The sequence below is a fragment of the Suillus paluster genome, assembly GCF_016628075.1.
Source record: "Suillus paluster strain FC165 chromosome Unknown EDB91scaffold_25, whole genome shotgun sequence".
In the NCBI taxonomy this organism is placed as follows: domain Eukaryota; kingdom Fungi; phylum Basidiomycota; class Agaricomycetes; order Boletales; family Suillaceae; genus Suillus; species Suillus paluster.
Window position 1 is genome coordinate 86890 of NW_024537585.1, and position 26657 is coordinate 113546.

A 26657-nucleotide genomic window follows, 5' to 3' on the forward strand; every position below is an offset into this window, starting at 1 on the left:
AGTTCCACCGAACTCCACCAACATTTGTCCTCTGGAACTCCCCGGACTTCTGTTGGACTTCCCCTCTGCCCACCGGAAATTAAGGGCACGTACTCAGGTAAGGGGCGCAGCGCACGAGCTGAAGCCAAAGCCCTTTGAGTAACCTCCCTTGAGCATGACCTTAACAATGTTTATTAGAAGCTTCGCACCGACGACAAATTCATCCCACCTGTAGCACAACACATTTGGAATAGCATGAAGCACGGATCATTTCCCCTCGGAACAGTTCAAAGTGTGAGACCAGAACCTTTGTTAATTTGTGGGTGAGGTGCGTTCATGAACCTTGCAGTGTGATGGTCTAATGCACCACACTAGGCCACACACTAGGTTCCCTTGCTGGAATGCCAGGAGGATATCCAACAGCAACAGAGTTGACGGATTGATTGAACTACAGACAGAACGTACTTGATTTCGTAAGAATGTATAACATGTACCATAGAAAAATGAGTCTCTACCTCGCAGATCACAATGCCAAGCAAGTGCGCTCAATGCACATTTGATTTGTCAAGGCCCTAGCTATAAGGAACATTCAAATCAGAAAGAAAGAGTAACAGATGTGAAGATGCAGCCTAATATAGTGAACGACTAAAATCAATCTCCACTGATCGCATCAGCACCCGCTTGTTGTAATTGTAGACATTTTTGAATCGAGCTGCCCATGTGAGTGCATGTCAAAAAAATACCCCGGAGGCAATACAGAGGTGAACAGATTGTAAAAGTACATAGGGAATACAAGGGGATAAAGGAGGCACTATAAGTGTACAAACGGCAGCTACTTGAGTTCATGATCACTGGTGGGAAACGATAATTTCCATCCTCTGGAACTTCTTATCAGATACTGTGAAGGAAGGAGGTTGGTCATTCAACCATGAAGGATTGTATAACACCCTTGGCAGGCCTTCTATTGCTTGGCGAGAGGACTCCCGGTTCACATTGCGAAAACGCTTCACGGGGTTTTTTTTTGTGGGGAGTGAAGTTCGCGGCACCTGCCAACCGCTGTTGATCAATGATATGCATCTCATGCCTGACTTCTGCCCTCCATGGCATTTTCTTCAGCTGAAATACCTGAACTTCGCCATCTTCATGCTCACTCTCATCAGAGCTCATACCATCTTTGCCGAGAGTCTCCACAAGAGATTGTAGATACACCCATACAGCCTGGTCATCCTTTCCAGTTGCTATCCTGTCACTTAGGAGGGCTGACGTGACTTTCTTACAAGTTTCGAACTTCTAGAAAGCAGCTCAACATTCTTCAACTCTTCAAGGCACAACAGAAAGATGACTGACCGTCGCTCTGTGAGTGTGAACCCTAGTGAGCCGCAATCACTTGTTGGTCTGATCCACGAGTCTATCTCCTATTTCTTGCATAGTCTCACGAATGCCATCGCTGAGCACACGAGGCTGCGCTTTTCTCCAGCACTTGCGGCATTGATTGAATTTATTGGTAATATTTTCCATGATGGACTGACGGGATCTTGAGGTCCATTGGTTCTTCTCAAGCAAGGAAGTATACTGGGAGCAGAGAATGTCAATTACTTTTTGGTTCCACTTGGAGTTGTGTGTGGTTGTCATATCCCACTGCAATTCGAGAGGATCAGGGCCCATGCCCGATCTGTGCATGAAAGACGATATGGCTTCACACAATGCAGTGACATGAAGCATATACTCATCATCTTTTGCGAAATGGAATGCCATGTGAAATAGCTCCTGCACATTGGCCTGGCGTTTCATTAGCAATGTCAGTTGTTTCAGGAAATAATGTACCTTATTATTTCAGCGCTGGGCATCAGTAAAATTCTCAACAGGGGGCTTATGTGTTTTGCGCTTCGATCAAGTTGCCCTGGGGGGTGTTGTCTGCAATGGAATGTGAAGAACCTTTGCAAGCGCCTCAACAAGCATGCCAACAGTAGCATTCTGAATCGGAACATCGGCTAATAGTGAAGTAAGGGGGGGTGCAGCATCACCCCCAATGCCAATCTGAGGTTCCTCATCTCCATCAGATTCTGAACTTGCGTCAGAAATCTGAGGCATGGGTGGTGTTAGACAATAAACATAAATCTACGCTAGAGAGATGAACTTACTATCGAAAACCCAACAATATTCGTGCATGTGGTGACAGGTCTTTTGCCTACAAGATGGCACCATGCAGGGGAGGGGAGGGACCTTGTGGTGTTTGCCTGTTGCATTTGACTCTGTAAATATATCAGGAGAGCTGCCCACACAAACATGTCGATACGCACATCCAATGAAGCTATCTTGCTGCTATACTCGGAAGAAAAGCGGGCTAACTCGGCTTCTTTCTCAGCCAACAACTTCTCTCTGGTGACCCTAGCCTTGTATTGAAAGAGAGCGTCTTTCTCAGCCAATAGTGTGTCTCGTTCTATACGGGCTTCTTGTTGTGCTTCATGCAGACCCAATGTCATCTGAAGCTGCCACAGAAAGTCAGGATATTAACGTTGTGAGGACAGAACCCCACCTGGAATTCGGCAAGTTCCTTGTGATGATTGTCATTCAATAATGCAAGGGCATCGGCATTGCTACACTCAAGGAATTCCTGATGTTCTCAATACTGTGTGATGATGGATTGCAAATCCGATTCTCGCGAGTTGGCAGTGATCTAAAACCTAGTCAAGTACGAACACAGGAGATGTTTAATTATGTGTACCTGGATTTGCCGCTTTTGGAGCAATATATCGTGCTTGGAGAATTGTAGCTCGCGCACATCATCCCACAGTCTGGATGACTGATCAACTTCTTTGAGGAATATTTTATTAGGCTGAATATTCATTAGAGCCTGGACAGCTGCCGTTTATTTCGAGTTTATTTCTCAGTTTGTTTCTGTATGTGGCGTGGCAATGTGTGACTTGCGGTGACAATGAGTGACGCATTTGTGACATGTCCATGAGATTGGCTTGCGGCGGCGCTGGGCAGCGCTGTCATCACGATCAACTGCGACCAACAACAAGGTTCAATTCACAGCCTTCATGCTTCGCTACTCCAAACTGTTCATTATTGGCCATCAGATACTATCTATTTTGTTCACTGTAATAAATACATGCTGAATGATTTTAGTCCATGAGAATGTACAAATTTTTTATTGAAATGGTAGAATACTTGAGCTCGCTGTTGCCTACAGCGAGCACGAAGGTTTTGACACCATGTGGCGTGAGGTCGCGCAATGTATCCAATTTGGTTCGTAACGCTGGACGGTGGCTTGTCACATTTATTTGTGCATGTTGTGGTAAATGAAATAAACTGCGAAATAAACTGCGAAATAAACGGCAGCTGTCCAGGCTCTTAGCTGAGAAAAGCGAAGAATTCAATGACCCACCCGCTGGTCATCATCATCTCTCTTCCTCCGAGCAGGCTCCCTGGCATTATCAAATAATACCATTGTGAACTCGACGACGACTGATGTAGTGGTTGAAGACATGGTTACTGATGGATGAGAATCTAAACTAGCTGAGGCAGCAGGCTGGGGTGGATACATATGCATGGTGGCTGCCAGACGAAGCTCATTGAGAGGGTAAGACTCCACAACTGGGGTAAGCAGATGATTGTCTGCAGCATTCAAAAAGAGATATGACACCAGGCGGGACATCTTCTGATTCAAATATTTCAGTAGTGCACATTTTATCTCAAGACAGCTCACCTAAATGTCAAGAGCATAACCAAATGCGACTACAACATTCTTGCCTTACAACAACTCTATTATAAAAACAGTATCCAGGGTGTACGATGAGGCAATCTATGGGGCAATCTATGGGGCATATAGATGTCATAACATGATAGGTAATTCTCTTCAACTATCACTACCTCCATTAGGAGTTCGAGTGTAGTCAATTAACTAACAAAAAACTGAATTGTGTTCATGGTTCATTTGTACGTACTGCTACTTCGTGTGCTTTTGTTGCTGCTTTGCAGACATATTTTTCAGCTGCATCTGAATTATATCTCCAATTGGCCAACAGCTGTCATAGTCATTGAGTTCCAAAAAGCAAGGCCTCAAATGAAGTTAGTATCAAACAGGTGTAGAAATTCTGTTTGTTTGTACGTACTGCTACTTTGTATGCTTTTGTTGCTGCTTTGCAGACATATTTTTCAGCTGCATCTGAATTATATCTCCAATTGGCCAACAGCCGTCATAGTCATTGAGTTCTGAAAAGTGAGAGAGGACCTCAAGCGAAGTTAGTATCAAACAGATGTAGATAATTATACATCTACCTCTATCTGAACTGCAGTTATCATGGTAGGAGTTTGAGATGCCTTGCTCTTGCTAGTGTCACAATGTGTCTGGATCGAACCATGAACATACTCCTAATGTCATCAATTTCAAGGAGACCTCATTACTTAAGGTGTGATCTCACCTTGAACGCCTTGAAGTGGTCGGCATCCCACTTGAGTGCCTTTTCCAAGTTGTATCCACCACAGCTAGGACGCCCAGCCTCACTGTCTGGTTTGGGGATTTTGAATTCATGGGAATCTATGGATGACAAGGAAGAACCCGTTGACATCTGCACTGGCTGGCTGATCTGCGTGATCTGATCTGCAGAAAATGAGACAGCCTTAGCGACTTTGAGGGCAGGCAGGCCAGAAGGGATGGGTGTAGCTGTGTGAGATGACGCGATAGTAAACACATGCAAAGGAGTAGGCGTACGCTCCGTGAATTTGAGTTTAGGAGGGAAGAATGCCATCTCTTCTTGCCAAGATACCAAGACGAATGATGTCATTGGACAAAACATTTCTGTGTGATACGTCAATAATGGAAGGGACTGGGGGGGGCCCTCGGGCTCATAAAAAGGAGCGACAGGCACGGAGGACCAAGTCATGACTGACCTGATACCCAACTTGAGCCAGAAAGACATTTTATATGGAGTCATATAGTTCAGGTGTAGATCAGACATCAAGCACCAACCAGGATAACATTGTTAGGCAGGGTGTCGTTATTGATTGTTGTCTATGACCTTATGGTCAGTCAATATTAAAGCCCTTTAAGACATCAACAATGGACTTACATTGACGCCCCAATGTTTTTACTTTCCACCAGTCATTCCAACGATTATTGCCTCGAAGGGCGCCTTGTCAGGCACAAGAACGCCATCAATTGCTTAGCAGTCTCTTGCAATGGCAATATGTTAGCAAGTGGGGGTGAGTTCGATATGCATGATGGAATACAACTTAACTCACCAAGTATCAGGCTCTGACGGAATGAGAATCTGGGACCTCAAAAGGCGAGTTCAGCTCCCAACTCCACCTCAAACCCCAGCCGTTTGAAATCCAACTGATCCAGTGACTTGTGCATGTTGGATTACCCACCATGAGGCAACGTGCGAGATGCTATGCTATGGCATGGGACTTGGTTTCATAGGGATTTGGCAACAGCAGGGGGAAGGTTTGCATGACTTTGACGCAACAGTGTCAAGGAGGATCGGAACGGGTAAGGAAATTTTGTGTCTTACATACGACCATACCAGGAACAAAACTTGAATTGCGAGTGGGATGTGCAACAGACGCATTCAAGTGTGGTCATTTGACTTCAAAGGACCGTTGATACCGATTTTTAGCATTGAGCTCGCTACTACGATCCCATGCACAGTAAATTTCCACCATACTGCAAGTTGAAACATAGTAGTCTTTGGCATGTATGATGGCAAGATGTAGGTGTCCATACCCACCTCATCACTATGAATCTAATATTTCGTTCTAGACATGTACTTAGGGGCACAGATGGTGTTATTATCGCCACAAACAACGCTGGACCAATGATGTGAATGATATTCACATCAGAAGTAGTCGACAATCACTTACCATTTCACTATAGCGGGCATGCTTCTGTGGACGCAGCTCAAACACTATTCCTGATTGACAATGTCATGAACGGATTCAGCTTACATCACCTGGACGATGCAGTGTGTATCCGTACCTATAATACCAACCCAGTCAAGACATTCCCGAAGCAGGTTGTTTTGGGGGCGAAGGCTACCCTTGTAGTTGGGGGTAGTGACACAGGAGTTATTTATGTTTTTGACAAAAATGAAGGAACACTGAAACAAGTCTTGCAACATGCCGATAATGGCTGAGTACAAACTGTGACAGTGCGTCATTTACATGACATGAAATGATTAATCAGACTGACAGACTGCAAGACATACGATGACACACACCACAGCCTGATCTTTGGGGCAACGTCTATGAATGACACGGAACCGACCATCTCCATCTGGTGTTGGAAATGGAACAGTGTTGCAAAGTCGGCAAATGACCATCCTTTGGTGTCAGCGCTGAAGAACTTTGTGCGGGAAATAGCCCAGCTGGCTATCGCAATGGCAATGATAGCATATGTTAGCAACATTGACATATAACCACACGACAAACTGACCCACCAGGCTGCAGGTCCTCAGGCAACAGAACACATCACCCATCTCATTGACATCACTGGGAAATGTTTGGCGAGAATATTCAAAGTCTGGGGATCGACCGCAGGACCTGACAGATGATGTTTGTTTCTTAGTAGAGAAATACATCGAAGATCAGAGGAGGGGCGAAGGCCTTGAGAGGGTGCAAAGCTTGGTGGAGAATGAGAAACACTCTGAACAAGTGAAACCCATCATATTGGGCAGTGAGAAGTTGCATGATGAGGACATGCACACCATGATTCTTCTCAGAAATTAGACAGATTCCGTTGAGATGAAATAATGTATGTACGTAAATGGGATTCATGTGAAACATCGATTCGCATCGATAATCATTCATTGATGGGCAATGCACGACCATATGCATAGGCACATCTGTGCTGGGCAACAGGCCCAGCTGAAGTTGTCTTTGTTATCATATTGATACTATTCTAACAGTAGTGTTATTCTTTGAATGTCAAGCTTAAGTATTACTATTACATATGCAAATATTCTAGAGTCAAAGTCAAGTGCGAAACCAAGCCTTTGAGAAGTAAGGCAAAAAGTCAGGTGCAAGGTCAAGGCAAGCAGAACTAAGAGATGAAAGTCGGAAAGAGTTCAAGCATCTGAAAGGACACAGTTAATATATAAAATGACTTTGAGATTCAATCTCAGCCTGAATTCATGCTAGTGCTCAGTGCCCGCAGCCAGCTGGGTTTGAACTCATAGTCATTCTGTATATCAAGGGTGTCCTTTGACTAAAATATTTCCTTTCTGAACCCAATTGCAAGTATGTATAGGTGATGGAATAAGATAGAATTCATCTATGACATAATTATTGCATTAACTACTGACTACTTACTGCTGGATATGTGGGCAGGCAGGACTTTGGAATTCTAGGTCTCAGCACAAAACATCGGAGTCCACAATATTGTCTCCAACAATGCTGCACACTTGTGGCCGTATTTGCTAAGTGCCTCAAAATTAGTTGTTTACTATAAATACGGATCCCTTCACGTTAACATTTCTTCTTTCTGTCACCACTACTCCATAGCTTGATACATAGCATAACAAAGTCCTTAGAATACTGAATACATAGAGAATAGAGAGTGCAATATGTAAGCCTCCCTGCTGCAACAGAAGTCTATGTTCAATTAATCGATGTCAACTACAGAATGTCCAAACGTATGGCATCTGAATCTCATGATGATGAACCTACCCCAAAACGCATCAGGAATCATGACGGTGAGTAGTTACATCATGTCATCTATATTTTTTCTCATGCGGATAACACAGGGACAAAAGTGCTGTCACCACTGGCAGATCATGGCGCATGGCACATTCTGGAACAATACCTCACCACCAACATGACCTACCCTCAGATAGAGGTGTCCTTTTCTTCGTATCTCGGCGATCGATACAATGGGGACGATTGGAAGGATGCTCATGATGCTTTGTTCTCCAGTGACGGTGATGACAGCCTCGCCTTGGAAAATCTTCTCGCTGTGAAGGCCAGGCATGCGCCCCAGGGCGCCTCTGGTCCATTAAATATTGTGACCCCGCAGAAAGAATCTGCCATATCAACATCTGCACCAAAGGCAGCCAGTCGCTTGAAAAGTACATGCATCCAAAGAGTAAGAAATACATTCCTGTTGTCATGGCCTCTATACTAAATAATAGACGTAGCCAAAAAATCCCTTTATCAATGACGAAGCATCTGACGATGATGAGAAAGAGAAGGAGGAAGAAGAAGAGGAAGAAGAGGAAAACCCTCAGTCGGAGGGTGACGATGGCCCTTCCGCACAGTCGTCAAACGTTACAAGCTTGCTAGGACCTTCATCAGCCAAGGATAGGTTAGCCATAGCAATCGATCACATCTTCGACAGGTATGCAGAGAATGCATCTCATAGAGCGGCCTCATCCTACGGCGCGGTCCAAAGCAGGATGTACCTTCTTCATGTTCACAGTGAGTGTATATTTCAATGATCTAGCATGGTCACTTAATGTTGTAGGATCTGCCACGCAACATGTTGCTGAACATCTTAGGAGCAATGGATTTGCAGTTACCATATCACCTTGGATACCAAGTCAGCTTTATGCTGTCTCAGATAGCCCTAGAACGATCGCAATATCACTTAACTTCCTTTCTTCCTCTGTGAAAGAGTATATTCGCATTTCGGAGGAAGAACAAGCAGCGGTCGAACGTTCACGCTCCACACTTCCCAACCCTGGGTGGGTGAAAATCACACAAGGGAAATATAAGGGCGATATCGGCTATGTCTTTTATTCCAAGCAATCGAATGACTTGGTCGCAATATTAATTCCCCCACGCGACTTCCCATATCACATGCCTGCGAGATCTGTGGTGCTGCTCGACTGATCTTGCCTGCCAAATAACAAGGCAGTGTCGGACATTGTTCAGAATGATAAAGTTGTAGGATGGTCATACAAAGGAGAGCGGTACTACATGGGGCTTTTACTCAAGAAATTTTGCCACGACAATCTGGAGCTGGTTGCCTCACCTCATGCTAACAATATTCAACTACATCTGCAAGCCAGGTGGGATTCACCTTTTTTAAAGAAAACTCTGGTGGCCTTTTCACTGCAATTCTTGTGCGTAGGTGATTCGGCCAGGGCTATCACAGGAGAAGTCCATTCAGAAATCGGTACGGTCGTCTTGACAAGCCATACATTTGGTACCGCACACTTAGAATTCACCTTCGATGGACATCAACAAGAACTGGAATTTCGACTTCAGGACATTGAGCCTGTCTTTTGGGTCGGCAGCACGGTTCGAGTCATAGCGGGCGCATACACAGGTTTAGAAGGGCATATCATTAGAAAGTCCAAGGACTTATTTCACGTATGTCAAGAGGCCACCAATGAAGAGGTATGAGTAAATATAACATCCTGTAGGCCTGTCTGATTATTGCATAGGTGGAAGTATCAAAGTACTACTTGGATTGTCGTCCTTTAACTCACATGCTTCAATCCCGGCTGCCAACACAGCCAGATTTCAACCCTCTCCCTGAGCCCGAATCCCTTCAAATCAGGGATGACATAGAAGTGTGTGTGGGAGAGTACATGGGGAAATGCAGGATTGTAGTGTGGTTTCCTAAGGGAGAAACCACGCTGTGGTTCTGGGCTGGGAGTGGTATCAAGGACCCGCTGGTCCATGTCCCCGTGGCATTTGTAAAGTGCATTCCATTGTGGGTGAGGAAAATAGACTCTGGGTGATTCAGAAGTCTAACAAGGGTGCGAGACTTATACTCGTCCCGAGGGGATTGCTACTGGGTAGCGAGTCCTCAAATAAGTGCGAGGAAACAAAGACTAGACTCTGTCTAGCGACCCGAAGGGTTCCGGTCCTTACTAGGACTGGGAACACAAAGATGTGGAGGGTTCCCGACGAGCGGAACTCAGTGCGCAATGAGTGGAACTACGGGGAACTAACGAAACTAACATGGAACAAACAGAACAAACGGGGAACAAACGGAACTAATGGGGAACAAACAGAGGGAAAAGAAACTACAAGTCTGCAGGAGGATGATTGGGCAAAGTCAGACCAGGCTTGTGTCTGGTACTTGCTCCAAGTCGTCGGATCCGATGTCAGGCATTTCAAGCGGAACTCACAGGGACGGGAATGATGCAATGTGATCAGGAATAGATTCGGGAAGATATTTTAGACAGTGAGTGGAGTACTGGGAAGTACTCTGTAAGTGGAAGTGGAGTCGAGTCTATCAGAAGGTAAAAAACTAAGATCCCATCTATTGCTACCTATATAGGAAGGGGTTCTGAAATGCGCTATGCTACAACCGGGTGAGGCTGTGAGATAAGGAATTGGTCCCATGTAGCGGAAGGATCCATATAAGTACCGTAACACATAGGAAATGAGATAGGAACATGTTAGTAACACGGGGAACGTAGCTAGTACTCACCAGCGAGGATGGAAGGACAAGGACAGGACGGAGGAGGATGTTCCGAAGGCTAAAAGGATATGATGTGTGTGGTACTGTTATGACCGACGTCCAACAATAATGTTGAAGGTGAGTACACAACCACTAGGACTCGGTCAGAGATGATGATGAGTAACAGAGTTGGATTGAGCGTGAACGTCTAGGTCACTACAACAGTAGAAACGAAGAGGTTAAGTCTAAGGAGCTCTTACACTAACTACCCTACTCTTATACATAACATTGAGTCGGAGATATCTGGGTACAAAAGAAATCAACCAATGAGAAAAGAGTTGTACGATACTGCGGATGAGTAAGTATGACATCATGATATATAAGCAACTGAGTAAGACGGTTACTAAATAGAAACCCAAGATCCGACCAGTTCTTCTTTAGGAAGCAAGATTGTTCTAGCCCATGGAGTAGGGGAGCCAATCGGAGAAGCAACGGGTGACCTATGACGTGAAGTCATGTGACCGGCTCGGGTACTGGAAGTAGCCGAAGGAAAACCGAGAAATGAAAAATGGTTCATATTTGGGATTCGTGACAGGTACGCAATTGTTCCGCTGGGTCCCACTGGGTTCCGCTTGGTTCCGTGTAGCGGACGGCTTGGGGAAGATGCGGATGGGTAGTGGGATGGTAGCGGAACGCACGGGAAAATGGTGGGAAGGCATGGGAATTATACAGGATACGGGCCTACAGTGGGGACGTTCCCCACACCGTCCTCCAAGACACTCCAATTTACCAAGGAAAGGGGTTATGACGTTAAGCCTGGAGACGTCGTGATTGTTGCCCGTGGGCCAGAGTTCCAGATGAAAGGGGTCGTGCAAATCGTGGACTTTCCAAACACGTGCTTGACCCTGATATCTGAGGGTGATTACTCACTTGTAAGTACTATTCTCCTCAACTCGAGCATCTCTGAGTTATGACAGGTCAACATTCCTATCGGATTCATCATGAAAGTATCCAACGTGAACTTAGATTTGTTTCGCAATATCATTGGGAAAGAGGTCTTCATTATTGGAGGTGCACAGAAGGGTTACCGAGCCACACTATACCAGCTCACTCATGATACTTGCTTCATTTCTGTGCATGGGCAAGCGCGCACCACAGTCAAACACGCGGATGTTGCTACTAGGTGACCACCATGCACATTTTTTTGTTGGTTTTTATTCATGACTGTTTAAGGTACGGAATGAGGTTAAATGGCACAATGCTCAAAGGATCAGACATGATCTCTTTCTGCAACATGCGGAGGAAATCATACCTAATACCACAATGTTGAAGCAAGACCCCTCCCCCATCTGATCCCATAGTCCCATCCAGTATAGATCCCAGCTCCAGCGAGTGGTCTGACTGGTCCGGGAACAATCTTGATTTGACAGATAACCTTTCCGGTGTCAAGGCATACAACCCCTGGGCTGCCAACAATGCTGAGGACATCAAAGACACCATTGCAGAGAGAACAGAGAAACTCCGAAGCGACAGTGAGTTTCCAACATGGACTTCTTAATGTTTGGCTTATTTCATTACAGACCCATTACCTTGGTTGATGAACAAAGAATTTGCGTTGAAATTGACTCAGTATCACATGCTGTTTAAAGTTTCACCATGCTTCATGGGAGACAAGCTGCACAATTGCTTTGTATCGACAGCTTGTCCTGACCCGTTCTGCGGTGACAATGGACCTGCACCCGATGGCTGCATTGCGGTATTCTGCACATCCAATGGTGCCAGAGCCGCGCTTCAGCACTACCATATTCCTGCCAGTGATCTAATCCCAGCCTCACCGCACAAAAAAAACCAACAGTGTCTCATCCTGGATGGCAATACTTGCGGCAAGATCCTAACTATCGCAAAATGCAACATGAAGAAGAATTCTGTTGAGATTGCTATTACTGCTAGGACTAGCTTTACTATGCGGTTCAATCAGATATGCCTTGTGGAGGAACGTAGATTCCAATAGACTTCTATACCCCGTCATTGCCAGACTCCCAGTACTCTACAATATTTTATGCCCCCTTATGAATGCCCGACAATTGCCCAATGAATGCCCAATGAGTGCCCACATCATTTTTTCTGGTGCTAAAACTCCAAGTTTTACTTACTACATTTTACCTCATCAAAAAAATTGATTGTGCAGCCAATTGGAAAATGCCCGTCCTTGCATGATATTCTGAGGAACATTTTCCCACGCTCAAAACTTTATTATTTACATTGGATACAAAACTTCATGTTTGTTTGTCATTTGTTATAATAGAAAACTTTAAGTTCAAATGGGACTTAAAATTTGGGTCAGAATGGTTTATTTTACCTTATCATCTCGCCGTCTACCGAAATTTATCGTTGTTCCAGTGTCAAAATTTGAAGTGAAAACCCCTAATCTTCCAATGACATTTTGATTTCAATCTCCCTTAAGGTAAAACTCCGATACTGCCGATGTGTTATTCTTACAGCCCTTTGCATAAGTCCGTGAAAACATCAGCATGCGTGGCGCGGGAATGCGTGACATTCCAGTCACGTCTTCTACCTCTCGTCTTACAATGGGCCGCGCTATCAGTGAAGAACGTAAAGTGAGGCCTTTCTCAGATGCTATGAGTCCTCCACGATTATGGTACCCGTAGGCCCGGAATTCCCAGGCATTTCCAGCGTGTTTTCTGACGCACACGGTGACACGGTGACATCTTGTGATACCAGCGGCCGAAACGTCGGTCTGAGGTCATATTCATAGCCCGCGGTTCTCCGTCATCGGTCGCCAGCAAAAGACCTACCATTTACCATATACTGATTAGGCTAAGTGCTAGTCCGCGCAGTTGTATTGGTTGAGCACACATTTCTAACACGGGGTCAGTGGGCTCCGCTTGCCAGTTGTGGTCCGTGGAACCAATCGGTCTAAATGGCGACAGCGTGCTTATGCAAAAGTGCTTCGCCGCTAGCGTACGGCATCTTGATAGTATGTTTTCATGTTTCCTGTCGCTATGTGCGCACTTCCCTGTGATCTCCTGATATCTGGCCAGAGTATCTAGTACTGTATAAGTACCTGGCCGTGAAGACTTTTCACTATCAGCGCACGTTTACATGCGTCTAAGAGCGCTCATTCAAGCCGGTGTTGCGCTTTTAGCTAGCGCACCCATAACTTGCGCCGTCTCTCTTGTGGAGCTCGACACCTCAGAAGCAGGACACATCGAGATTCGATCCAAGGTTCACAATGCAACTGGCATTCGCTATGTTAAGAACTCAGGGATATGCGAAACAACTCCAGGTGTCACGCAAATTTCTGGTTACATTGATGTTGGAACAAACATGTCCATGGTAAGTATGTCTTTGTGCACTATACTATTGATGTTACAAAGCTCGCTCATGGCAAAACAGTGGTTCTGGTTCTTTGAGTCTAGAACCTCCCCTAAAACAGCCCCATTTACTCTATGGTAGGTGATCTGGATCACTTTATTGAGTCTAGTAGTTGCGCCTCTGACATGCTTTCACAGGCTGAATGGCGGCCCTGGATGTTCTTCTATGATCGGATTGTTCGAAGGTTTGATTGGGTCGACTGACTTTTATCCTGCTTCTCACTTCGTACAGAAAGCGGACCATGCTCAGTGAATGCCGATCTTAATTCGACCACTCTTAATCCCTACAGGTATGTCCGGATCATAGACGTCGTTGCATGCTAACCCGACACGGGTTTATACAGCTGGAATAATCTCAGCAACAGTATGTAGCACGTGGCTCTCCGATCTTGTCGCAAGTGCTGACTTTCTCATCTAGTAATCTACATTGACCAGCCAATCGGAACCGGATTCTCCTATGGTACCGATCTGGTAAATAGCACGGAAGCTGCTGCGCCGTTTGTATGGACTGCATTCCAGGTTTTGTTTGAGAGCAAAATTTTTTCGAAGTATGCTAGCCGAGAGTCAGTCTCTTAACTCGGTGATCGTTAACGATTGCTTATGTCTGGCTTAGATTCATCCTTGCCACAGAAAGCTATGGTGGTCACTATGCACCCAGTTTTGTGACCTACTTCGAAGAGAAAAATGTCTTGATCGCTAGCGGGGCGATCCATGCCGTTCCAATCGTTGTTAGTGCTCTGACGATTAATAAGTAAGTCGCTTTTATCACTTGCTTGATTACTCTGTCGAATGAACATTCGCAGTGGCTGGATCGATCCACTCATTCAGAACATCGCATACCTAACCTTTGCGACCTATGCCCCTGGCTACGGACGACTCCAGCCGGATCCCGTACTGAAGAACATTTCAAATGCTCTGTACGGCCACGACGGTTGCATAGCGCAAGAGAAAGCCTGTTACGCTGCTGGAAATTCTACCAGCTCAAACAATATTTGCGAGAATGCCGATCGTTACTGCGTGAGCAACAACATATCAGTGCTATCTCTACAGGTGTCACCTAACGCCTTCAGGATGAATATGTCTACTTCCCTGCTGCCCACGGTTACGACGACTATGATGTGCGGCAAAATTCATCTAATTTATTCCCCCCTCAATACGAAGTGGATTATTTGCACAAGAAGGATGTCATGAAGAAGATCGGTGCCCAGGTCACATACGAGCGGTGCCCAGACCCACCTTATGATCAGTTTGTATATACAGGCGACGTAGGTTTTTGTCTAATTCCTTTCCTCGAGTGCTAAATGTGGATTCTTGTTAAAGCTCGGTAGGACATGGCTGCCCCAGCTATCGGCATTGGCGAACTCTGGGATGAAGATTTTGATCTGGGTGCGTGCCTCAACATCTATTTGTCTACTAATTTACTGGGGAGGCACAGGCTGGAGATGCTGATATCATGTACGTCCGATTTCCTGCTGTTATGAGATGTGACATTATCTTGACGCTTCTCATCGACTTCAGCTGTAACTGGCTTGGGGTAGAGTGTTATGTATCTTGCCGCCAACATTGCAGAATTACTTATGCTGATTAACAGCTCCATGCGTCAGTCCTAGCAATGGATTGGTATGGGAATGAGACGCTCCATAATACCCCATTCATCAATATGACGATTGACGGCAAGCCCGTGGCAGCTGTGCAGAACCTCGACAACTTCTCTTTCGTGTAAATGGTTGCTTTCCGCTTCCAATGCATATTTCATTATTTTGCCTCTCAGACGTGTGTATGAAGCTGGACACGAGGTGGTCGGTTGCCTTGCCTTAGGATCATAATATTCACTGACGCGACATATGTTGTTGTTAGCCTGCCTTCCAGCCCGAAGCAGCTTTGGAGATTTTCTCGCAGGTTATTCGGAAGGAACAGCTTCACTCCGTTTAACGAACGGATTCAGGTTGCGCATATCGTGGCGGGGTGCGTCTATCTGGTTGTCCTCACCTTCTAGGAGCATCACGATCTCTTACGCTTCGACCTTCTAACAGCTTCCAACCATCCCCAAGTCCCTCTGTACCTTGATATAATTTCACTAAACGCTACCTATGCATGGGACGATTGTCTCCATTCGTCCAAGGTCTGCCTAAGTTACAGGGAGACTAAGAATGTTTATCCCCATTTTATGTACCAGGACACATCTCAATCGACATTTATTTTGATAATTCTTCCCCCTCCCCGCATTTCTGGCGTATTGGCCTCTGTGAACGTGTTATCCGATATAAGTACTTGTTTGATGGTACGTATCTGGTGCGCAACTAGAAGGTCCAGGGCAGAGAGCTCTAGGAAGTTGTTATTGGTTACTGCGAGGTTCGCGAAGCAGTTGGATGAGATAGTGCTGCCTACCTTGCAAATGAGGATAGCGCGGAGAGTTCGGCAAAATCTGAGATGCTTTCTTTTTGATATTTGCGCTAAATAGTTCCGCTGCCTTAAGCTTGATATGGAGGAGATTCAGAGTCGCTGGGGTGCGGTTGCGAGTACGAGGGGATGTTGGTAAGAATTCTGCCGCGCGTTGTTCTCTTCACGTGTTTATCTACTCTCATTGGCGTAGCGTCTGTCCATCAGATGCATGAGTTTGAAATCGCCCTAGAGTGTCGGAGGCAATGACCAGCTTGGAACAAAAAAAATGAGTCATGGCATTAGGCAGATCTGCTAAGTCCGAGTCTCATGTCAATCTGTCACTTGATTCGATCCACAAACCATTCTCCGACTCGTTCACCAACGGAAAAAAAATCCTCAGCTCATAAAGTCGACGGTTTTTGAGACATTGATGAACCCCGGGTAATAATGCATCTGTCATTCCCTATTATATGAACCTGCTATTTGTGTGAAAAGAATACGACAAGGAAATATCAGTGCGGAGCGAGAACGTATGGTGAGGAAGTGACGAGAAAGAATTGACTGAGCGCAGGTGACAGGAGTATCGTATAACGGACAGGGCAGGGTGTCTATATGTAGTAAATGACGTGCTCACCTGACGGGAGATCTGATGAACTCAGAACCTAGCAAATCATAGATGTGCTCAGAGGCGTGCATTCCAATGCAAGCAAGCTTGCTTAAGCTCATGATCGTCGGTATTCGAGTTACAGTTCTTGTGAGTGGTCGGGCAGGAGCCTCCCTCAGGAACAAGGCATAGGGTCGTGGTGAATGTGGATCTCTGTAACGCGTGGTGCTGCATTCGGGGAGTCCTGCTTCCATGTAATTCTACCGCGATCCCCTTTCAAGGCAGGAACGAGCCGCGGTGACTTCATTATTTGTACGAGACTTGGTGCTGGCCCGAACGGAATACATGATCATGACGTGGAAGGTCGTCAGGAATCGGGGTGCGGCTTTTCATTTGTGAACTGGTTTTCTTAGCTGATACATGGTCGCATTTGAAATCGGAATCGAACGTACTAGAACTCGGAGTGACTTGTGCTATCACAGTAGGTCAAGCTTTGAAACCATAAGGGAGATACCAACATCACGTCAAACCTATTAATGGGTAGCCTTACAGAGAGTGCTTGATGAGCGAGTCCATCACAGAGTAGCACAGACTCCAGAGTGCATCGTCGGGTGTTCGGGGTTTAAAACCCGCTCGATGTTTGCAACGACCATGTCCCGCCGCCGCCGCATTGTAATGCGGCGCTCTGCCCCAACTCTTGCATTATGATCGTGGCATGCCCACCATCCTTCCTGCCCATCGTCTTTCCTGCCCGCCCGCTTCCTTTTGTGCCCTCCCGGTGCGAACCGTCGCCTTTGTTTCCACGACACTCTTGATCATCCTCCCCATGTAGCATCAGCTCAATTGGACTCGTATAGAATGGATAGTGACTTGACGTTGTTGTCAGTGGTTTGTCTTATTTGGACTACAAAATACACCGGATTCCACATTTTGCCGTATAGTATGCTTAATGACTAGTATGAGTGATGAAAGCTAACATAACAGTGGTAAGACTAGGCTAGCACTAGAGAGCGCTCTGAGACTCACATGACCGCTCCAGCAGCTTACACCGTCATGCGCAATTATCGCTGACGACTGACCACCGCATTGCCCACTTCCGCTCGAGGAAATCAGACCAGTGTCTATCGTGCCGGCCGAGCCATCGTCATGCACTGCATCCTTACTCATTTCTCCTCCACCTCTCGCCTGAACTTCATCCACAGTCACCATATGCCACACTTCTTGTCCCACCACTCAGCCCATCCTCGATCCTCCGTGTCGCTTATTGTTGGCTTCATCATGCCCGGTAGCTTGGAAGGCCAATATATCAGACTTGAAGGTGGGCCACTCTACATGACCTTGGAATTCATTTCATGGTTTTCACGCTCTATTCACAGTCATTAGCGGAAGGGATATGACAATCCCCTCCGAGCGCATACCTACAGTCATTTACATATCAAACAATGTCGACTCGGGGAGACGCCGGAAATCAGCTGTCCGAGTGCTATCATCCGATGACTCTATAATTTGGGGCGATATCGTGATCTTGTAAAGCCTTGACGTGTGTACGCAATTCCAGTACTCATCATCAGCTTGTAGGTCAACAGATGTGTCACCTAGATTATCACTGGAGATCCGTGCATCATTAATGAACTCGGTCGAATTCTAGGCCCGGGGAAGTCGCTGGGAAACTTGAAACATCCTGCTTGATTATGGGGATGAGCCTTTCGGTAAGTGATCTGCTTCTCATCCATGCGCATCTACTAACTTGTTGTAGATCTGTCCTTCCTACTCATCCGTGATGTCCACCCTGTTGTCACGCTCAAGGCCACTGTTGTGCACGCTTGCGGACACGATGACAGTGCGTTATTTGACGTGAGTGATGCCGTATGCTTTCGGTTTCTGCTGACAGAACGCAAACTGTAGTCCATCCTTGAATGCGAGATTACTCGACGCGCAAATGCCGGCCACGCATGGTTTTCTGAATACGTAGCAAGCGAAAGTGTCTCACCTGAACAATGCTGTGCAGGATTTCCAGTCGTTTCTGGACAGGTGTCCGGTCGGCCATCCCGACTATGCAGCCGCTCTCACTGACCTCGCGTTGGCCCGGCTAGTAGGCTATAGTCGAAAGCATCTCCAAGACATTGACTTCATCACCACTTCATTTTGCGACACCCTTGCATTACGGCCCCAGGGCCACCCTGATCGTTTCTCCTCTATATCATCTCACTGCAGCGCTGGTTATTCATCGACATACCGCCACCGATTTCTGTGAATCTGCCCCACTCTACCATGAGCTAGGCACCTATCTTCATAGCATTGCGGCAGGGGATAATGTTGTCAGTTATGTGATCCAGGCATGCAACGATATTCCAACGGTTGGATCTGATGAAGATATTATTGAACTTGAGAAGCATGGTCGCGGCCAACAATGGTTTCTGGCCTCTTGACTCAGGGCACCATTGGAAGACCTCGAGTCTGTAAGTCCGTCACTAGCTCACAAACTCTCGGTGCACAGCAAGCGCCTGTCTGATGCTCAGGGCTCCGCAGGTAGCGCAGACCGAGCTGCTGCTGATAGGGCAGCAGTAGAGTACAGGAGACTTAAAACGGAATGGAAAGCTGTGGTGGCTAAGATTCGATATTCAAGGTTTCTCGCGATTCCTACTCCAACCATTGTACGAAGGCCTGCAAGCTACAGCAAGCCATGGCCCAGTCATCATCCTCATTGCCAGAAAATACTCGTGCAACGCCCTCATTGTCCTGACATCAGGGCGGTCCCATCATGTTCCCCTCTGCTCTGACGCTCTCGCAAATCTCGAGATGCTCAAGAACAACTTTGCAAAGGCAATACGGCACACATCTGGTATGGGACCAAAGGAGCCGAGGACAGCGCTGATTGCACTGTTGCGGAAGATATGGGATGAGATCATGCTACCCATCGTAAAAGTACTCCAGCATGATCTGAAGTTGCCGCATCGCTCTCGAATCTGGCTGTGTCTGACTGCAGCTTTTACGTCCATTCCTCTCCATGCAGCTCACCCCTTTTGAAAGAAGGCAGACCACTCTGGGCCAGAGCTATGCCTGGAGGACCTCTACATCTACTCTTGCACGTCAACACTTTCGGCGTCGATCAGATCTCGACAGCTGATGAAGACCCACGTGACCCCATCCTTCGTGTTGATCGGGCGAAGTCAACCGGGTGCCGGTCAAGGCGAGACGTTCTTGGCTATCGACAGTGAGCTCGAATTAGTCCGCAAGTCCATCACCGCAACGGCCAACCCCACCACTCTTTCTGGTGATGCAGCCACATGAGCAGGTGCACTCGAAGCTTTGCCACGCAATGCTTGGGTGCACCTCGCTTGTCACGGCAAGCAGGACCGCGAGCAGCCTTACAATTCTAATTTCGCCATGCAAGATAAACCTCTCACTCAGCTTGATATCATAGAGAACGCCGCTCTGCAAGCAGAATTCGCGTTCTTATCGGCGTGTCATACCGCCGTCGGCGATGAGAAGATGCCCGATGAGGTCATTCACCTCGCAGCCGGTCTTCAGTTTTCAGGGTTCAAGAGCATCATTGGCACGCTGTGGGTGGTCGACGATGATGTTGCAAAACGCGTTATCGAAGCGATATGTTCAAGGATTTGGAGGAGGGTGACCATGTCATGGACTGTACAAAGGCGGCCTCCGCACTCAACCATGCTATGTGTGCCGTGAAGAGGATCGTACCGCTCAAACAGAAAGTTGTTTTCATTCATATCGGTGTGTAGTTTCATACCTTGTTGCTTTCATCTTTGTACAAATTTAGAAGTCATTCATGAGTCACTGTTGATCTTTTATTCTCGTTCATCTGGCCAGGCTGTACTTCCGAAAACCGTTGCACAAATTATCCTGATATTCTCGCGGTCTGGTTCTCATTAGGGTCAATATTCGTTGACAAATGCTCGATGGCAATCCAGGCTTGTGTATTCGAATGATTGGGGTATCGAGGACATCTCTAAGATGGCCATTCTCAGGCTGGGCCAAAGTAGGCTCATCTGCATCTCCTGGCGGAGTATAGCTCAGGCTGGACGGCGGCAAAATTAAAATTCCTAGATGAGCACGGTGTACGTATCTACTAATGACGGTTTGAGTCCTCCGCAATTACGGTACCCGTAGTCGCAAGATTCCCGGCCATTTCCAGCGTGTCTTCTGATGCACAGATGACACGGTCACATCCTGTGACATCAGCGCACGAGACACATCCATAGCCCGCGTTCCTCGCCGCATCACTCACTAGCAAAAGACCTACCCTTTGGCATTTAATGATAGGCTAAGTGCTCGTTCGTGCAGTTCTTATTTCTAACACACCGCTTGCCAGTTGCGGAACCAATCAAAAAACGGCGACAGCGTGCTTATGCTAAAACGCTAGCGTACGGCATCCTAATAGAATGTTTCATTTTTCCTGCCGCTATGCGCGAACTTGCCTTTGATCGCCTGATATCTGGCCAGAGTGGCACTGTATAAATACCTGGCCGTGTTGGCCACGAAGCTTTATCACTACCAACACGCGTTGACATGTGTCTCAGAACGCTCATCCGAACCGGCTTTACGCTATTAGCTGTCGCATCCATAACTTGTGCCGTCTCTGTTGTGGAGCATGATCTCGACACTTCAGAAGCAGGGCACATCGAGATTAAATCCGAGGTTCACAATGCAACTGGCATTCGCTATGTTAAGAACTCAGGGATATGCGAAACAACTCCACATGTTACGCAAATTTCTGGTTACATCGACGTCGGAACGAACATGTCCATGGTAAGTACGTCTTTGTGCACTATACTATTGATGTTACAAAGCTCGCCCATGGCAAAATAGTGGTTCTGGTTCTTTGAGTCTAGAAACTCCCCTGAAAAAGCCCCATTCACTTTATGGTAGGTGATCTGGATCACTTTATTGAGTCTAGTCGCACCTCTGACATGCTTTCACAGGTTGAATGGCGGCCCTGGATGTTCTTCTATGATCGGATTGTTCCGAGGTTGTATTGGATTGACTGGCTTTTATTCTGCTTCTCATTTTGTACAGAAAACGGGCCATGCTCAGTGAATGCCGATCGTAATTCGATCACTCTTAATCCCTACAGGTATGTCAGGATGATCGACGTCTTCGCATGCGGCATGCTAACCCATGTCGGCAGCTGGAATAATCTCAGCAACAGTGTGTAGCACGTAGCTCTACGATCTTGTCGCAAATGCTGACTTTCTCATCTCATCTAGTGATCTACATTGACCAGCCAATCGGGGCCGGATTCTCTTATGGTACCGGTCTGGTCAATAGTACGGAAGAGGCTGCGCCGTTTGTATGGACTGCATTCCAGGTTTTGTTTGAGAGCCAGCTATTTTCAAAGTATGCCAGCCGAGAGTCAGTCGCTTTACTCGGCGATCGTGAACGATTGCTCATGTCTGACTCAGATTCATATTTACTACAGAAAGCTATGGTGGTCACTATGCACCGAGTTTTGTGGCCTACTTTCAAGAGAAAAATGTCTTGATCGCTAGCGGGGCGATCCATGCCGTTCCAATAGCTGTTGGCGCTCTGATGATTAATAAGTATGTCGCTTTCGTGACTTGCTTAATCACCATGTCGAATGAACATTCACAGTGGCTGGATCGATCCACTCATTCAAAACATCGCATACCTAACATTTACGACATATGCCCCTGGCTATGGAAAACTCCAGCCGGATGGCGTACTCAAGAACATTTCGGATGCCCTCTACGGCCACGATGGTTGCATAGCGCAAGAGAAAGCCTGTTACGCTGCTGGAAATTCCACCAGCTCAAACGCGATTTGCGAGAATGCCGATCGTTACTGCGTGAGTAACAACATATCAGTGCTATCTCTACGGGTGTCACCTAGCACTTTCAGATTGACCATATCTACGCCCCTGCTATGGTTAATTACGACAGCTATGATTTGCGGCAAAACACATCTGCTTTATTCCCCCCTTCATACTACGTGGATTATTTGCACAAGAAAGATGTCATGAAGAAGATCGGTGCTTATTCCGAATACGAGGAATGCTCAGACCCACCCTATTATCGCTTTGCATCTACAGGCGACGTAGGTTTTTGTCTAATTTCTTTCCTCGAGTGTTAAACGTGAATTCCTGTCAAAGGACGCTAGGACATGGCTACCCCAGCTATCGACATTGGCGAACTCTGGGATGAAGATCTTGATTTGGGTGCGTGCCTCAACGTCTACTTCCTTGTCTGCTAATTTACTGGGGAAGAACAGGCTGGAGATGCTGATATTAAGTTCGATTTCCTGCTGTTATGGCATCTGATGTTATCTTGACACTTCTCATCAACTTCAGCTGCAACTGGCTTGGGGTAGGGTGTCACGTATCTCGCCGCACGCATTATTGAATTATTTATGCTGGTTAACAGGTCTATGCGTCAGTCCTAGCAATGGATTGGTATGGCAATGAGACGCTCCATAATACCCCATTCACCAATATGACGATTAATGGCAAGCCCGTGGCGGCTGTGCAGAACGTTGGCAACTTCTCTTTCGCGTGAGTTTTCTCTTTCCACTTTCAAGGCGTATCTCATTATTTTGCCTTTAGACGTGTGTATGAAAGTGGACACGAAGTGGTCGGTTGCCTCGCCTCAGGATGATAATATCCACTGATAGGCCATATATGTTGTTGCTAGCCTGCCTTCCAGCCCGAAGCAGCTTTGGAGATTTTCTCGCAGGTTGTACGGAAGGAACAGCTTCACTCCGTTTAACGAACAGATTCAGATAGCGCACATCGTGGCGGGACGCGTTGATCTGATTGTCCTCACTCTCTGGGAGCATCACGATCGCTGTCCTGCGCTTCGACCTTCCAACAGTTTCCAGACACCCTCAAGTCCCTTTGCACCTCGATACAATTTCACTAAGCATTACCTATAGAAGGGATGACTACCTAGGGGAGACTAGGAATCTGTAGCCTTGCGGTATGTGCTCTGATCCGTTTTTCCCCCTAGTAAAACTTTCGGTTCAATACATTTCGGGCGGCTGATAGGTAGATTGTACGCGCGTGTTACAATTTAAGTAGCTCATGTGTATTTCTCGTCGTCTAGCATAGTCCAGGCGTGCAGTTTGGAAGCGATGAACTGATTTTTTTCCTCCTCGCGCTCGCATATTAGCGTCGGTGAGCGTGTTATCCGCTTGTTCGACGGTGCGTGTCTGGTGCACGATTAGAAGGGAATGCAGCTCTGAGAAGTTGACGCTGCGAGTTTCGTGAAGTGTTTGGATGTGATAGTGCCGACCACCTTGCGCGAAGGAGGATAACGCGGATAATCTGAAATAATTATTTGCTCTAAGTTACTGTTCCGCTGCCTTGGTGCGTAGGAGAATCGCTGGGGTGGGGTTGCGAAGTGCGAGCAGTGTCTGTCTATCGGATGACTGGTTTTCGTCCTGTTCGGGGATGCATTTAATAGGGACGCTCAAAGTTGGGCGCACACGTCGCACACCGCACACCGCACACGCACACGACCCCCTCGCACATGCACCCCTACCCAAAACGGTAACTTTAGATAATCGTCGGACTTTAGACTAAATCTTGCGGCGCGCAGCGCCGAACAATACTCTACAGTACTTGTCGTGAATTGTCTATAGCTAAAGCAGCGTTCCTAAACCTTGCCCGAACCAGTTCCAAACCTCGTCATCCCTAAACCCCAGTGAAAAACGGTCCTAGCCATATCTATGGCAAATGACGGAAATATTAGTTTTATGCTAAGAATATTGTGATAACTACGCAAATCGATAAATGTAAACTTACGTCAACAACGCTAGATCACTGCGCTGAGTAAATGTGTTCAATCTGCTCATGTTCTGACATTTTGCATACTCAATCGTACACTAATCAATTGATCACACAAATTGCGCAACGATTTGATTACGATCACGTATACTGAACATTTTTTGTACACAAGTACTTGATTATTTTATGTAATCAATTCAAAGTCGTATTTCAAGTGATCACGTGATATATGATATATGAAAAAGCACAACATTGTATATACTGAACAATACACTGTGTGGAAAGGGTTTAGAAGGTTTTAAAAGGACTGGTCAAGTACTGAGGTTGAGGCAGGGTTGTGGATGTTGGACCTAGTGGTTGGCTGATGAGCTCGACTTGGAAAGACCCGAAATGTTATCTAAGTTGCCGGTTTGGGGACAAAGTCTAGGCCAAACATGGCAAGGGTTACAATGGCCCATAAGGTTTAGGGATGACGAGGTTTGGAACTGGTTTGGGCAAGGTTTAGGAACACTGCTTTAGCTATAGACAATTCATGACAAGTACTGTAGAGTATTGTGCGGCGCTGCACACCGCAAGATTTAGTCTAAAGTCCGACAATTATCTAAGGTTACCGTTTTGGGTAGGGGTGCATGTGCGAGGGGGTCGTGTGCGTGTGCGGTGTGCAGTGTGCGACGTGTGCGCCCAACTTTGAGCGTCTCTATTTGAAGTCCACATTTACAAGGTAACAGTAACCCGGCTTACATCTACAACTTTAGCCACTCATTGAGCGCTCAGTTTGGGATAGTCCAGGGATTGATTATGGACTTGTTACGGACTTGAGTTTTTTTTGGAAAGGATAGACTAGCTGAGATATGTAATGATTCGAAGGACCAATTCACCATCCGGCAAGATGAAGATACATCTGTAAAACACCCAAGTTCTCACTTAGTAGTGGAAGAAGTTTGATCTGTTACTAATGCTTATGGTTCAGTGATGAATCAAGGCATTGGAAGCAAGGATGAAGGAGCGTGGAGAGGCAAGGCTGGGGTTGTAGTAGTACTATAGTAGATGCCCAATCATGATAATGATGAGATCGTGCATGATAAAGCAATAATTAGTCTGATTGTTCTGTGATCTTTATTTTGTCCGAAAATCTATCATCAATATGATCTCCACCAATTGGCAAGCCACATCACTGAACCGTAAGTATTAGTAACAGATCAAACTTCTTCCACTACTAAGCGAGAACTTGGGTGTTTTACAGATGTAGAACACAAAGAGCCGGGGCACCATCAGCAAAACTGCCCCAATCCAGAAAGGCACGGAAGTGCCTGGGAGGACTCCCACACCTCCCCACTTACCTCACGAGGCTCATACTGAGTCACAACTCCCTCACATGGCACCTATGAGCCTTCCATACCCCTTGCAAGGACGCACCATAGTCCCATCGGCAACCCTAACTACAAGGTACTAGTATGTTTGATTATCCCAGTCCACTCTCAAGTCTCAGTGTCCAATGACCGTCTGTTGTAGTACCTCTGTTATCCTTTGATCTGGCCACCCATCAGCAATCCTCAACTTGGGCCGCCTTCTATGCAGTTGCAAGATGTGTATTGTTGACCTCAAAGGTGGCAAGACAGTCGGCAGGGATGGAGCAAGTGCCGAGCTAGAATTCTGTGGTCCCATGATTTTCATTCACTACGTGGCAATACAAAGGTCACACCTGCATTAATATTGGTAGCACACTGGCGATGTGAGCAACGTGTCGTTCATTGGCGTAGGTGTTACTCTTTTCACCAGGACCAAAGACACTGACCATCACAATGAAAAGATAATTGGAATCAAGTTTGAATCCACAATTGTGTTCCTCGACATAATTTGATCCTGAGCACGGGCATTTAAGTTTGGTATATTTGATTATGACACTAAACTTGTGTGTCATGAGTATGCTGAGGGTCCACTCTGAACTGCGTAAGATTTGTGAGCAGAGCACTGCTAGCGCCCCTTCACCACTCTAAGTACTATGTAGTCTGCATTTCTCTTCACCATAGTATGACCTGAGTGCAAATTTTTTGAATTCCAACATGTGTCGAGCTTCCCGAGGCTTTATTTAATTATCACCTCCTTCCCCTATCTAATACAAGGGTAAAGTAAGTGTCTCAAGTTTAACTTTAAGTATAATGTCAAGCAGGGGGC

The 26657-nt window shown here is 46.4% G+C and overlaps 9 protein-coding genes across 9 annotated transcripts; 7 read left to right on the forward strand and 2 right to left on the reverse strand.

Moving 5' to 3' along the window:
* Nucleotides 1-1362: 1362 nt before the first annotated feature.
* On the reverse strand, nt 1363-3640 carry EDB91DRAFT_1248309 (uncharacterized protein; the record flags this gene model as incomplete). Its single annotated transcript, XM_041322915.1, has 5 exons — nt 1363-1758; nt 1915-2061; nt 2121-2231; nt 2280-2468; nt 3371-3640. 5 exons carry the CDS (start codon nt 3638-3640, stop codon nt 1363-1365), a joined length of 1113 nt encoding a protein of 370 aa, XP_041177236.1.
* A 515-nt stretch (nt 3641-4155) lies between these two features.
* On the reverse strand, nt 4156-4904 carry EDB91DRAFT_1248310 (uncharacterized protein; the record flags this gene model as incomplete). The annotated part of the gene is made up of 3 exons (XM_041322916.1): nt 4156-4197; nt 4264-4356; nt 4407-4904. The coding sequence occupies 3 exons, from the start codon at nt 4902-4904 to the stop codon at nt 4156-4158; spliced, it is 633 nt and encodes a 210-aa protein (XP_041177237.1).
* Nucleotides 4905-5861: 957 nt separating this feature from the next.
* Nucleotides 5862-6104, forward strand: EDB91DRAFT_1020358 (uncharacterized protein; the record flags this gene model as incomplete). The annotated part of the gene is made up of 1 exon (XM_041312554.1): nt 5862-6104. A coding segment is annotated over one exon (243 nt), but the record flags the coding sequence as incomplete, so codon positions are not given.
* Nucleotides 6105-7606: 1502 nt separating this feature from the next.
* EDB91DRAFT_1248311 (uncharacterized protein) lies at nt 7607-8811 on the forward strand (the record flags this gene model as incomplete). Its single annotated transcript, XM_041322917.1, has 4 exons — nt 7607-7676; nt 7728-8065; nt 8118-8397; nt 8444-8811. The coding sequence occupies 4 exons, from the start codon at nt 7607-7609 to the stop codon at nt 8809-8811; spliced, it is 1056 nt and encodes a 351-aa protein (XP_041177239.1).
* A 2229-nt stretch (nt 8812-11040) lies between these two features.
* Nucleotides 11041-12347, forward strand: EDB91DRAFT_1248312 (uncharacterized protein; the record flags this gene model as incomplete). The annotated part of the gene is made up of 4 exons (XM_041322918.1): nt 11041-11268; nt 11314-11519; nt 11669-11868; nt 11917-12347. The coding sequence occupies 4 exons, from the start codon at nt 11041-11043 to the stop codon at nt 12345-12347; spliced, it is 1065 nt and encodes a 354-aa protein (XP_041177240.1).
* A 1112-nt stretch (nt 12348-13459) lies between these two features.
* EDB91DRAFT_1282245 (Alpha/Beta hydrolase protein) lies at nt 13460-15664 on the forward strand (the record flags this gene model as incomplete). Its single annotated transcript, XM_041324752.1, has 15 exons — nt 13460-13693; nt 13754-13809; nt 13870-13916; nt 13964-14021; nt 14076-14095; nt 14150-14294; nt 14345-14482; nt 14535-14748; nt 14802-14996; nt 15052-15117; nt 15167-15186; nt 15250-15265; nt 15323-15450; nt 15503-15530; nt 15589-15664. 15 exons carry the CDS (start codon nt 13460-13462, stop codon nt 15661-15663), a joined length of 1440 nt encoding a protein of 479 aa, XP_041177241.1.
* A 4377-nt stretch (nt 15665-20041) lies between these two features.
* On the forward strand, nt 20042-20525 carry EDB91DRAFT_1132431 (uncharacterized protein). Its single transcript, XM_041318685.1, has one exon. The coding sequence runs from the start codon at nt 20105-20107 to the stop codon at nt 20408-20410; it is 306 nt and encodes a 101-aa protein (XP_041177242.1). The 5' UTR covers nt 20042-20104; the 3' UTR covers nt 20411-20525.
* A 665-nt stretch (nt 20526-21190) lies between these two features.
* EDB91DRAFT_1132438 (Alpha/Beta hydrolase protein) lies at nt 21191-23215 on the forward strand. The gene is made up of 13 exons (XM_041318686.1): nt 21191-21490; nt 21551-21606; nt 21664-21710; nt 21758-21819; nt 21966-22093; nt 22144-22281; nt 22334-22547; nt 22601-22795; nt 22851-22942; nt 22965-22986; nt 23012-23014; nt 23049-23064; nt 23122-23215. Exons 1-10 carry the CDS (start codon nt 21251-21253, stop codon nt 22981-22983), a joined length of 1191 nt encoding a protein of 396 aa, XP_041177243.1. The 5' UTR covers nt 21191-21250; the 3' UTR covers nt 22984-22986; nt 23012-23014; nt 23049-23064; nt 23122-23215.
* On the forward strand, nt 23122-23496 carry EDB91DRAFT_1132440 (uncharacterized protein; the record flags this gene model as incomplete). The annotated part of the gene is made up of 3 exons (XM_041318687.1): nt 23122-23249; nt 23301-23328; nt 23389-23496. Coding segments are annotated over 3 exons (231 nt in total), but the record flags the coding sequence as incomplete, so codon positions are not given.
* Between the last annotated feature and the right edge of the window lie 3161 nt (nt 23497-26657).